This window comes from Rhinoraja longicauda, chromosome 2, assembly GCF_053455715.1.
Source record: "Rhinoraja longicauda isolate Sanriku21f chromosome 2, sRhiLon1.1, whole genome shotgun sequence".
NCBI lineage: Eukaryota > Metazoa > Chordata > Chondrichthyes > Rajiformes > Arhynchobatidae > Rhinoraja > Rhinoraja longicauda.
The window spans coordinates 34,511,888-34,525,211 of NC_135954.1; the positions used below are offsets into that span (position 1 = coordinate 34,511,888).

The following is a 13,324-nucleotide window of genomic DNA, read 5'->3' on the forward strand; positions in this document are numbered from 1 at the left end:
TAATTGACTCCAGATTCTTCCCCACCACTGATGTCAGACTAACTGGTCTATAATTTCCCGTTTTCTCTCTCCCTCCTTTCTTGAAAGTGGGATAACATTAGCTACCATCCAATCCACAGGAACTGACCCGGAATCTATAGAACATTGGAAAATACTCACTAATGCGTCCACAATTTCTAGAGCCACCTCCTTAAGCACCCTGGGATGCAGACCATCAGGCCCTGGGGATTTATCAGCCTTGAGTCCCATTAGTCTACCCAAAACTTTTTCCTGCCTAATGTGGATTTCCTCCAGTTCCTCTGTCACCCTAGGATCTCTGGCCACTAAAACATCTGGGAGATTGTTTGTATCCTCCTTAGTGAAGACAGATCCAAAGTACCGGTTCAACTCGTCTGCCATTTCCTTGTTCCCCATAATAAATTCCCCTGCTTCTGTCTTCAAGGGACCCACATTTGCCTTGACTATTTTTTTCCTCTTCACATACCTAAAAAAGCTTTTACTATCCTCCTTTATATTATTGGCTAGTTTACCCTCGTACCTCATCTTTTCTCCCCGTATTGCATTTTTTAGTTATCTTCTGTTGCTCTTGAAAAGAGTCCCAATCCTCTGGCTTCCCACTCTTCTTTGCTACGTTATACTTCTTCCCTCTCATTTTTATGCCGTCCTTGACTTCCCTTGTCAGCCACGGGTGCCTCTTACTCCCCTTAGAATCTTTCCTCCTCTTTGGGATAAATTGATCCTGCAACTTCTGCATTATTCCCAGGAATACCTGCCATTGCTGTTCTACAGTCTTCCCTGCTAGGTCCTCCTTCCAGTCAATTTTGGCCAGCTCCTGCCTCATGCCTCTGTAATCCCCTTTGCTATACTGTAATACTGACACCTCCGATTTTCTCTTCTCCCTCTCAATTTGTAGAGTAAATCATATTGTGGTCACTGCCTCCTAATGGCTCATTTACCTCAAGTCCCCATATCAGGTCAGGTTCATTACATAACACTAAATCCAGAATTGCCTTCTCCCTGGTAGGCTCCAGTACAAGCTGTTCTAAGAATCCATCTCGGAGGCACTCCACAAACTCTCTTTCCTGGGGTCCATTACCAACCTGATTTTCCCAGTCTACCTGCATGTTGAAATCTCCCATGACCACCGTAGCATTACATTTGCGACATGCCAATTTTAGCTCCTGATTCAAATTGCACCCTATGTCAAGGCTACTGTTTGGGGGCCTGTAGATGACTCCCATTAGGGTCTTTTTACCCTTACAATTCCTCATCTCTATCCATACTGATTCTACATCTCCTGATTCTATGTCACTCCATGCAAGGGAGTGAATATCATTCCTTACCAACAGAGCTACCCCGCCCCCTCTCCCCACCTGCCTGTTTTTTCCGTACGTTGTGTACCCCTGAATATTCAGCTCCCAGCCCTGGTCCTCTTGTAGCCATGTCTCAGTGATTCCCACAACATCATACTTGCCAATGTCTAACTGAGCCTCAAGCTCATCCACTTTATTTTTTATACTTCGCGCATTTAAATACAACACTTTAATTTCCGTATTTACCTCCTCTCTCACACCGGTCACAATTGACCCTGACCTTACTCTCATATCCCTTCTAGAACTTCCCTTCCCATTCATACGAGAGTCCTTTACAGTTTCTCCTGTATTCGCTTCCCCTTTAACTCCATCTTCATATTCCCAATTTGTCAACCCCTCCCCCCCACTACTTAGTTTAAAGCCACGCTTGTAGCACTAGCAAAACTGCCTGCCAGAATGTTGGTCCCCCTGCTGTTAAGGTGTAACCCTTTTGTACAGGTCACCCCAGAAGAGATCCCAGTGGTCCAGAAATCTAAATCCCTGCTCCCTGCACCAGCCCCTCAGCCATACATTCATATCCTCGATCTCTCTGTTCTTGCCCTCACCAGCACGAGGTACAGGCAGCATTCCAGAGATAACCACCCTCGATGTCCTACTACTCAGTCTTCTTCCTAACTCTCTAAACTCACGCTGCAGTATCTCCTTCCTCTTCCTCCCGACATCGTTCGTTCCCACGTGCACAACTACTTCCGGTTGATCACCTTCCCTCGCTAGGATGTTCTGAAGCCGCTCCGTGATGTCTTGAACCCTGGCACCAGGGAGGCAATAAACCATCCTCGACTCCCGCCTGTCGCCACAGAATCTACTGTCCGTTCCTCGGACAATGGAGTCACCCACTACTATGGCTCTTCCTGACTTCGGTCTCCCCAGTCGAGTTTCCTTGCCTGGGTTAGAACCGCCAACACGACTGCTGCTCGGACGGGAAGCGTCTTCTGCCCCAACAGTTCCCGATAGGGTGTACCTGTTTGCAATAGGCACAGCCACCGGGGTCTCCTGTAGTCCACTTTCGCTCCCCCCTGAAACGGTCTCCCACCTTTGCTCGACCTGGACCCTTGGCGTGACAGCCTCACAGTAGGTCCTGTCCAGGAAACTCTCGCATTCCCGGATGGCCCTGAGGTCAACCAGCTGCTTTTCCAACTCCGCCACACGTCCAATCAGGAGCTGGACACAGTTCTTGCAAGTGTAGCTCCCAGAAGCTCCAGCGGTGTTTCCACCTTCCCACATCCTGCAGGAAACACACTGCACCAACTTGTGCGCCATCACAAGTCATAATGTCAATGCCCACAAAATTGTTTACCCCTCTCATAACTCACGCACTTTTCCAGCATTTTCCAGTTCCTCCCGATCCTTGTTGGCATGACCAGTGAGCATTCGCATCTGTATCACTCCTGACACTGCCAAGATTGGCACAATGGCTAAGATCAACAGAGTCAGTTGCCAGCCATAGATGAAGGAAATAATGACGGCACATCCAAGATTAGATATATTCTGTGCGACCGTAGCAAGTCTGGAACCAGTAGCCTATAGTAACGACATGAAAACAGCAGGTTGTTATTAATTGACTCATACAAGATTGAACAGGCCCTTCAGTCCAACTCATCCATGCAGATGATAGGTTTATTATTGTCATGTGTGCTGAGGTACAGTTAAAAACATTGTTATAAGACAATACGACATACACTAGGAGCAGCATTAGGGCATTCTGCCCATTGAGTCTACTCCACCATTCAATCATGGCTGATCTAACTTTCCCTTTCAACTCCATTCCTCTGTCTTATCCCGTAACCTTTGATGCCCTTACTAATTTATTATTTTATTAATTTATGTACTTTTTTATTACAAGCTTGAAAAATGTTTTTTTAAATATGTGGAAGAAATTTGTACATTCTCCCCGAGACCTGTGTGGGTTTTCTCCGAGATCTTCGATTTCCTCCCACACTCCAAATTTCTGTATATCAGGTCATTTTTAACCTTTTTGGTTGAGTTGAGATACAACACAGAAACAGGCCCTTTGGCTCACCGAGTCCACAATGACCAGCGATCCCTGCACATTAACACTATCCTGCACACTAGAGACGACTTGCATTTATACCCCGCCAATTAACCTACAAACCTGTACATCTTTGGAGTGTGGGAGGAAATCGAAGATCTCGGAGAAAACCCACACAGGTCTCGGGGAGAATGTACAAACTCCGCACAGACAGCACCCATAGTCAGAATTGAACCCTGGTCGCTGCAATTGTAAGACAGCAATTCTACCACCGCTCCACTGTGAGAAGATTCTGTTTGTACACTGTTAAAATGTGTTTAATTATGTTTAATTGATTACCTGAAATCTTACAACTCTTTTCCTTCAAATATTCCTGCCATGAGAGGAATAGATCGGGTAAACGTGCAGTCTCTTGCCCAGAGCAGGTGAATTGAGGACTAGAGGACATAAGGTGAAGGGGACAAGATTTAATGAGGGGTAACTCTTTTACACAAAGAGTAGTGGGTGTTTGGAACAATCTGCCAGAGGTGGTAGTTGAGGCTGGGACTGTCCCAACATTTAAGAAAAGGTCAGACAGGTACACGGATAGGACAGGTTTGGAGGGACATGGGAAGGTGGGATTAGTGTAGCTGGGTCATATTGGCCGGTGAGGGCAAGTTGGGCTGAAGGGTCTGGTTCCACACTGTATCACTCTATGACTCTAAAAATTAGGACTAGTGCAAAACACACTTCGGAAAAACAAGTCCATGATAGGGCAAGACATGGTCCAGTGTTCTGTTGTCGAGGTGGGATTAGGGTTGTGTGGGTTGTTTCAAGACCCTGATAACTGTAGGAACGTAGCTGGTGGTGTGGGACTTCAGGCTTTGTACCTTCTGCCCAATGGTACCAGTGAGAAGAAGGCATGGCTCATTTGATAGAAACATAGAAAATAGGTGCAGGAGGAGGCCATTTGAGCCAGCACCACCATTCATTCATGGCTGATCATCCACAATCAATAACCTGTGCCTGCCTTCTCCCCATATCTCTTGATTCCATTAGCCCCTAGAGCTCTATCTAACTCTCTTTTCAATTCATCCAATGAATTGGTCTCCACTGCCTTCTGTGGCAGAGAATTCCACAACTTCACAACTCTCTGGGTGAAAACGTTTCTTCTCACCAATGTTTTAAACGGCCTCCCCTTTATTCTTAGACTGTGGCCCCTGGTTCTGGAATCACCCAACATTGGAAACATTTTTCCTGCATCTAGCTTGGTGATAGATGCTATCTTCTTGAGGCAGCACTTTATGTAGATAATCTCGAGGGAGGGGTGGGTTGTGTTCATTATGGACTGGGCTGAGCCAAGCACTCTCTGCAGCCTCTTGCTTGCCTGTGTATTGTAATTGTCATACCAGGCCATAATGCGAGCAGCCAGGATATTTTCTACTTTATATTTATCGATGTCGTTGTTGTATTCGGTAACATGCCAAATATCTTTAAATTTCGATGCAAGTTTCGGCTCCTGAGTGCCTTCTTCACAATTATATCTTTGTGCTGGGCCCAGGACAGGTTATCCGAGGTGTTAATGCTCAGAAATTTGAGGCCCAATTCAGCTGCATGGTCCTTTCTTGTGCTGCACTCTTCTGAGGTTACCTGAAGCAGTTACAGTTAGGTTTCACCAGATTAAGATACATATAATGGATAGGGTTTGTTGATACCATCTGAATTCCTGTGGATACCTACCCCCTTAACTTGAGATGCATCATTTGCAAGTCTGGTCGTCAACGCTCCGGTACTGTTTTTCGAATCATCATACCAGCTCATATCCTAAAAAAAGTATACATTAATTAATTCGTTTTATATTTTCACTAGTGGGAGAGTCTAGGACTAGACGTCATAGCCTCAGAATTAAAGGACGTTCTTTTCGGAAGGAGATGAGGAGAAATTTCTTTAGTCAGAGGGTGGTGAATCTATGGTATTCTTTGCCAAATAAGGCTGTAGAGGCCAAGTCAGTCGATATTTTTAAAGCACAGATAGATAGATTCTTGATTAGGACAGTTGTCAGAGGTTCTGGGGAGAAGGCAGGAGAATGGGGTTGGGAGGGAGAGATAGATCAGCCATGATTGAATGGCGGAGTAGACTTGATGGGGCCGAATGGCCTAATTCTACTCCTATTCCTTATGACCCTTATTTACGCACTTATAAATGAGAGTTGGTCATCAGACTCCAAAACATGAGTTCTATTTTATTTGTTGGGAATGCTTTGTAGAAATATACTTGGAAGTGGAATGTTATTTGCACATATACAGAGATATAGTGAAAAAAACTTTGTTTACTGCCATCGAGGCAAGTAGTACCAGGCATAATACGTCAAGGTAATGTAAAAGAGAGAAAAAAGAAAACAGAATATAGTGTTACATATACTTGTTCAAATGTTCATTGAGAGATTGAATGCAAACAATCAAAGCCAGTTGAATATTTTCTCTATATGGTGCATACTCATTTATTTGTCATTAGAGCAGAATCAGGTTCAAATCCCTCCCTCTCACTTTTACTTACTAGTTACCATGCCTCTACACTCTCAGGCCTGATGCAGTGCCTTAACCAGAAATATTAATCATCCTACAACAGTTGACAACACCAACAGAAGTAGAAAGTTGCACCATACACATTTTACTCATGGTCACTGCAAGTGAGGCAGAGAATGATGGTGTTACCAAAATAAACATTGATTTCTCTAACTTTAGATAGCTTCTCTGTCCATCACTTCTCTTCCCCCTTCCCAGTTCTCCCACTGTCTTCCTGTCTCCAACTATATCCTTTCTTTGTCCCACTCCCCTGACATCAGTCTGACCCGAAACGTCACACATTCCTTCTCACCAGAGATGGTGCCTGACCTGCTGAGTTCTGAAGCATTTTGTGATACATACGTGTTACCAAAAGGAGTTCACACAATTCTGAGGCAATCAAATGCTCCAATCATTTTCAATGAACTTGGGCATTGAGGGCTGCCTCCTGATTTCAGTTCATGAGGATTGATTCCAATAAAATCTTTAGCAACTGATGCTGAGCACACAAAATAAGAGCCATAGAATAATTTTAAAAACCCAAGGTGCCTGAGCAGAGGATCTATCATGGACCTGGAGCTGCACTCCAATTTCCTCACTTTGACATAACCTATGGAGACCTCTACAATCTCATGGATATCACGACAGGAGGAGGGAGGGAATGTCAGGGAGGAGGTGGAACAGGCAAGAGGAAGCACAAAGGCACTCTTCATGGGCACACAACAGGAACCAGGTTAATCAACTTTGATTTCAAGTAAGAAGCAGAGCTACTGGCAACACAGCTGAATCATCTTGAATAAACTCATTAAAAAGTAAAATAAATACTTTAAATTTTGCGACAGCAGAAATCCTAAGATGTTGTCAGTTACATGGAGTGATAGTGATAATTTTTGAGCGCTTCATTGTTATTACTACTGCAAAATTCTTTGCTGAAAAATATGCAGAAACATTTCACTGTTTAGTTTAGTTTAGTTTAGAGATACAGCACAGAAACAGGCCCTTCGGCCCACCAGTTCCGCGCTGACCAGCGATCCCCGCATATTAACACTCCCCTACAGCCACTAGGGACAATTTTTACATTTACCAAACCAATTCACCTCCAAACCTGTACGTATTTGGAGTGAGGGAGGAAACCGAAGATCTCGGTGAAAACCCACGCAGGTCACGGAGAGAACGTACAAATTACGTACAGACAGCACCCGTAGTTGGGATCAAACCCGGGTCTCTGACGTTGCATTCACTGTAAGGCAGCAGCTCTACCGCTGTGCCACTGTGCTGCTCTGATTCACTTGATTCAGTACCATTGCCTGAATCCAAAGATGAAGAATAAGCTAATTTTACTTTTCTCAATTATTTACAAAGTAAAAAACTACAAAATAAGTGAAATATTTAATTATACATTGCAAATTAATAAAAGCCAATAAGCTTGTTAATATATTACTTTTACCTGTCGCATCATCGCCTTAAAGGCCATGGATCGTAGTCTCAGAGTCAGTGTCTCACCAGACTTACCAAACATGAATCCCTGTCAACAGAGATAACATGAGGATGGTGAAAGTACAATCATTGCCACCAAAATCAATCTTGAAGTCAGTTCAAATGAAAGATCATTGGCATGAAAAATTAACTCCATTTCCAGTTATACATCTCCCTTCCTCCACCCCCTGAGCCTTTCATGGCATTTTCATTTTTCATTTAAAATGAGAACAGACAATAACATTTTAAGGATTCTGAAAGAACTAAAAGTCCAGAAAGCTAACATTTCTGGGACCATGGGAGTGTGCATGCTACCAATATCCTTTGAGTACTGCTACTTGCTTTCCTTGTGATTTTGAAACAGGGGCATCCTTCACTGGGATGAGTCCTTCACTGGGAAGCCTCAGGATCCATCCACTGTTCTTCCATAAGAATAATCCAATGAGATTTTCAGGATCATAGTGACCAAGATTGCAGGATCCCTTAAAATTTCCTACTTACAAATCGGTGTATGGGATGACCTAGCAGAGAAGGTAGTTGAGGCAGGGATAAGTCAACACTTCAGCAATCCTTGCCAGTCCAGCTTTTAGGCTTTTGGACAGCATTGCAAGCTCTGAACATTCCCAATTTTTAAGAAAACTGGGACACTATTTATGGCTTAGAGCACATATTTCCATGTTAAAGGAGATTACTGTAGGCAGCAGTTTGGGTTGGTCGGGGTTGGGGGGTGGGGGGGAAGGGGGGAGCTAATTGTGGACACTGAGTTTAGGGATTGGGATCATTTCAAAACAATCGACAGGTCTGCTGGTGAAGGAGCAGTCACGTTATCAGCCCCATTTTAAGAACAACACTACTTCAATAACAGCAGGCGGAAACTCTGAAATTATATTCCTGACTTTCGATGCTTTAGGCAAGTGCGGATTTAATCAATAACAAATTAAACCAAGTGCATGACCCATGCAAGTTTTGCTCCTGCAGTTTGTGATGTTATCTAAAACTTTCAGTTTTGTTACCCACTCCATCCAATATCTCACTTGTCCAGCAAAATGTTCTTTAGCACGTACCTGCAGAAAAAAAGTAACGAAGGAGATACCTCCTATCGCTAAGAATAAAAGGGAATACAACGTAGCCTCACGACGTACAACATTCTTGTCTGTTTTGCCAAAAACCTGTGTGGATTAAAAGAAATATAATCAAGTCTTTTTTCCCTGAAGCAATTTCCCTTTGGAATGCCCTCCCACAATCCTCTGTTGACATGCCCACCTATGCAACCTTCAAGACCTCCATCCAGGCCCACAGACGGCAAAGCCCCCACTGGACCAAACCCACTCTCGTCAACTTGCAGTATGGTCCCTGGTGGACTCTTCGGAGGTGATGAGTACAAGATACAAGAAAATGGAGATGAATGAACACAATGATTGAGCCTTTATAGCAGATCCAAGATGTAGAAATCCAAAAGTTCGTAACACTGAGTGAAAAAAAATCTCATCTCAGTCCTAAAATGGCCTTCATCTTATTTTCAAACTCTGCCCCTAATGCTGGGCTCCACAGCCAGATGAAACATCTTCTCTGCATCGAGACTGTCAAGCCCTTTCTGAAATTTTGTAAGTTCTGATGTGATCTTTTCTTATTTTGCTAAACTCTGGGGAATATAGTCATAGTTTACTCAATTTCTCCTCAAACAGCGAACCTGCCATTCTTGGCATTGTTCAGGAAATCTTTGCTACACTCCCTCCCTGGCACCCCTGTGAATATTTCTGAAATGGTCACTTTCTCACCAGACCCTTGATTCTCTTCATTCATCTACCAGATTTTGCATGACTCTGTGAAGGTGGACGCCAAGTATTTCTTTAATTCATTTGTAATTTTCTCACTTCATATTATAAATTCCATTGTTTCTGTAAAGCGCCCTCATTTTTTAAATTCTTTATGCATGTCCCCTTGCTTCGACCAAGACGACTGTGAAGGGCAGGCTAGAAATTGAGATGGATAATGGGTGGAGAGGATGGGAAGGGTGCTTGGTAAATGGTCATAGTGGAGGGGGACAGGGGGGGCAGGTTGTATCGGTGCAAATCCGCTGTGAGACTGTTGGTGGAGGCCGGAACTGCAACCACGATGAGGGAGCATCTGCTATCACAATCCATTACCAGTGTAGACAGGGGGTGGGCGGATGGAGGGTGTTAAGATGCCCGAGAGAGATCTTTATTCCTGCACTGTACTCCTTGCAGGACTGGAGTCGGCTCAATGTTCTTGCCCTTAAGTTATGGCGAAGCACGTTTGAAGAGAAAGAGACTGTCACAGTGCTTTTGACAGATACACGGAACCAAAATCACAAATGTGGCATCTGAGGGAACATTGGATGTCACAGAAGGCTGTGGAAGCCAAGTCAATGGATAGTTTTATGGCACAGATTGATAGATTCTTGATTAGTTCGGGTGTCGGGGGTTATGGGGAGAAGGCAGGAGAATGGGGTTGAGAGGGAAAGATAGATCAACCATGCTTGAATGGCGGAGTAGATTTGATGGGCCAAACGGCCTAATTCTGCTCCTATAACTTATGAACTTATGGATGTCACTGCCTTCTACCGCTGCACCATAGAGAGCATCCTAACGCATGGCATCCCTGTGTGGTACCTCAGCTGCATGGAGGCAGAGAGTAGAACTCTACAGCGGGTAGTCCATAGAGCTCAGAAGACTATCGGAACACAGCTACCAGCCTTGGAGGGCATCTACAACACACGATGCCTCAGAAAATCCACCAGCATCCACAAAGACTCCTCACACCCCTGCAATAGTCTGTTCGAAATTCTACCACCGGGCAGGCGCTAGAAGGCCATCTACGCCCGCACCTCCAGACTCAGGAACAGCTTCTTCCCCAGGGCCATAGCTGCTATGAACCGGTCCTGCTGAGCCGGATGGTCACATCGCACAGTGAACCGGCACAGATCTACTTGAACTTTATACTGTTTTAAAACTGTTTCTAATTTGTTTCACTGGGTTGTATAAATTTATACTGATCAGCTAATTGATTTATTGCATTGTATGGAAGGCACATTCCCAATCTCGTTGTACCCCTGTACAATGACAATAAAGATATATTGTATTGTATTGTATAGTATTGTCAATATCTGGATTATAGACCATATTAAACAATGTTAAAACATAGAAACAAGGAACTGCAGATGTTGGTTTACGCAAAAGGATACAAAGTACTGGAGTACCTCAGTGGGTCAGGCAGCATCCCTGGTGAGCAGGGATAGGTGGTGGTGAGTCGGGATCCTTCTTCACACCCAGTCTGATGAAGGGTCTCAACTCGAAAAGTCACCTCCTCCGGAGATGCTTCCTGATCCATTGAGTTACTTGAGCACTTTGTGTCCTACCATACCATACCATACACATACAGCCGGAAACAGGCCTTTTCGGCCCACCAGGTCCGTGCCGCCCAGCGATCCCCGCACATTAACACTATCCTACACACACTAGGGACAATTTTTACATTTACCCAGCCAATTAACCTACATACCTGTACGTCTTTGGAGTGTGGGAGGAAACCGAAGATCTCGGAGAAAACCCACGCAGGTCACGGGGAGAACGTACAAACTCCTTACAGTGCAGCACCCGTAGTCAGGATCGAACCTGAGTCTCCGGCGCTGCATTCGCTGTAAAGCAGCAACTCTACCGCTGCGCTACCGGTAGTAAACTTACCCCGATAATCTCTGAAAAAATTATGGCAAAGGCAGGCTGCAAGATCCCATTTATAACAGCACAGAATGTTCCTATTAGTAGATAAGGCCATTCCTTTTTGTTCATCTTGAGGATCCTAAAAAAGGACACGTTGGGTAGATCCTCATCCTGAAAAATACAATATTTCATTATGTGTGCTGACATAGAACAATATTTCAAAATACACCTTTCATACCTTGTTATTTCAAAATGTAAGAATTAATTCATAACTTCAGGATGAGGAATCAATGAACAGTAATTCTGGTTTCACATTGCATGATGACAGGGAATCAATTACACAAATTTACCGATTAGATATTGCAATAATTAACAATGGGGTTAAATGGCAGAAATTTATGGAATCAATGAGGTGGATCATAAACAGCAGAACCAATATTCAAAGAAACAGCAGGAGCTACAGATGCTTGAACCAATTTTTACATTTGCTTCACCTCTCTACATTCTGAGAGTCAGCTGCAGGAGCAGAGCGACAGCATTTGCTGTTTATGTAAAGACGAGATGTGGGAGATGCTGGAACTCGGAAATAAAAACAGAAAATGCTGGAAATGCTCAGCAGCTCAGGCAGCACCTGCAGCGTTGGAAGCAGGAGGTAATGCTTCATGTTGATGACCTTTAGTAATCACTCTGTAATATAAAATCAGCACGTGTGTATTGTTTCTTCTTGCTGAGGCTTAAAATCGATTCTTAGCCTATTCAAGTTTAGAAATGCAACGCCGTGCGGTGGGAGAACCGTGACAAGCTGCAGCCAGACTCACCAGTAGGCCCGGCTCGCCCACCATGGACCCACCTGGAAGGCCCAGCTCTCCCATCCATGGACCGAGGACCCACCCAGAAGACCAAAGAGGAGGGAGTCGGCAACTGTGGATGATCATCTCTTTACGGCAGAAGATTGCCCCCCAACGTGCCTCGTCCATACCCGTCAACAGGCCTGGCTCGCCCGTCCAGGGATGAGGGGATCGGATGGAGGGTCCGGAAGCAGACTGGCTGCGGGAGGTAGTGCAGTGCCTTGACGGTGAAGTGGGCTGCTGGAGGCCCTGCAACAGCCTGGAGCTCGGCTGAGCCGGGCGACACTCCAAGAGGCCGAGTGCGTGGATGCAGTCTGGCTGCAGCAGTGAAGGACACCACGGCTAGGTTTGGCCAGGCCGACCGTGTGATGCCATCTGGACAATGGGCCTTTATGGTCAGTCCAAGAACCCTGCACTTACAACAACTGGAAATAGCATCAAAAACTGGCGACTCTGCATACTGTCTCAGTGTTCTACTGCTATACACCTCTGCTGTATCTGAGGAGCTTATCTAAGAGGTATCTAGGTGCTCATTTATAGTGATAGTTGCACTGATCTGTATAGAAAAATAAATCTCACTGTACCTTGGCACATGTGACAATAAAGTACCATTGAACCATTGTAAAAACATAAACACATTGGATGATAGGTCAATGACATCTGATGCTCTTTCCACAGATGCTGCTGAGTATTTCCAGAGTTTTATGCCTTTATTACCGTTGTTAGTAATAAAGGCAGTAAGCCCTAATTTCCAGCTCATAGTCCTTGCAGGCAGCATATTTTAACTCATTGCTAGGTTAAGTTGAATTTGAACCTCTGAGTTCATGCTGTTCTAACTAATTGTACGCAGGAGATTCATGCTTTTAATAACTATACATTATTATGAATGTTTGAAACCTATAATACATAATTAACATATTACCAAATTGAATCATCAAAAACAGCATTGAACTCTTCCTTTATCTCTTCATCTTATCAATGTTTACAATAGGATAAAAATAGAATGTATGATAACATTTATTTTGCGCAAGAGGACTGACTGGAGAATTAACATGCAATGCACTCAAAGTACCTTTGATGCAATGTTTAAAACCCAAATACATTTAAAATGCAGATTATATTCTTATTGATAACATTAATGTGAATCCTACCTGTGCATCCTCACTTGCATCTGTCTTCTCTGTAGCTGTTTCTGCCTTTTTTACACTAACTTGCTTGGACTGTTCAGGCAGTATCTTTTTGGTGCTTTCTGCTTCTGTTTTAGCATCATTTCCCTCTTGATCTTCATTTTCACGCTTAAAAGTCTGAAATAAAATTAAAAATATTAATATGTGTACAGTTTTTCTTTTAGTAAAATTAAACCTATGTGTGTGATTTGATTTAAAACTCTATAATTTAATAACTATAGTTTAGT

At 43.9% G+C, this 13,324-nt stretch overlaps 1 protein-coding gene across 2 annotated transcripts in view; it reads right to left on the bottom strand.

Moving 5' to 3' along the window:
* The window catches only part of LOC144603599 (ATP-dependent translocase ABCB1-like), an 83,707-nt gene that overhangs the window by 20,745 nt on the left and 49,638 nt on the right, over positions 1 to 13,324 (bottom strand). For both annotated transcript variants that reach the window (XM_078417064.1, XM_078417073.1), the window contains exons 16-21: positions 13,062 to 13,214; positions 11,087 to 11,233; positions 8,447 to 8,551; positions 7,354 to 7,431; positions 5,083 to 5,166; positions 2,691 to 2,894 (exon numbers count right to left, since the gene is read on the bottom strand). In XM_078417064.1, the coding sequence (XP_078273190.1) occupies positions 2,691 to 2,894; positions 5,083 to 5,166; positions 7,354 to 7,431; positions 8,447 to 8,551; positions 11,087 to 11,233; positions 13,062 to 13,214 (771 nt within the window). The remainder of the gene's footprint in view (positions 1 to 2,690; positions 2,895 to 5,082; positions 5,167 to 7,353; positions 7,432 to 8,446; positions 8,552 to 11,086; positions 11,234 to 13,061; positions 13,215 to 13,324) is intronic.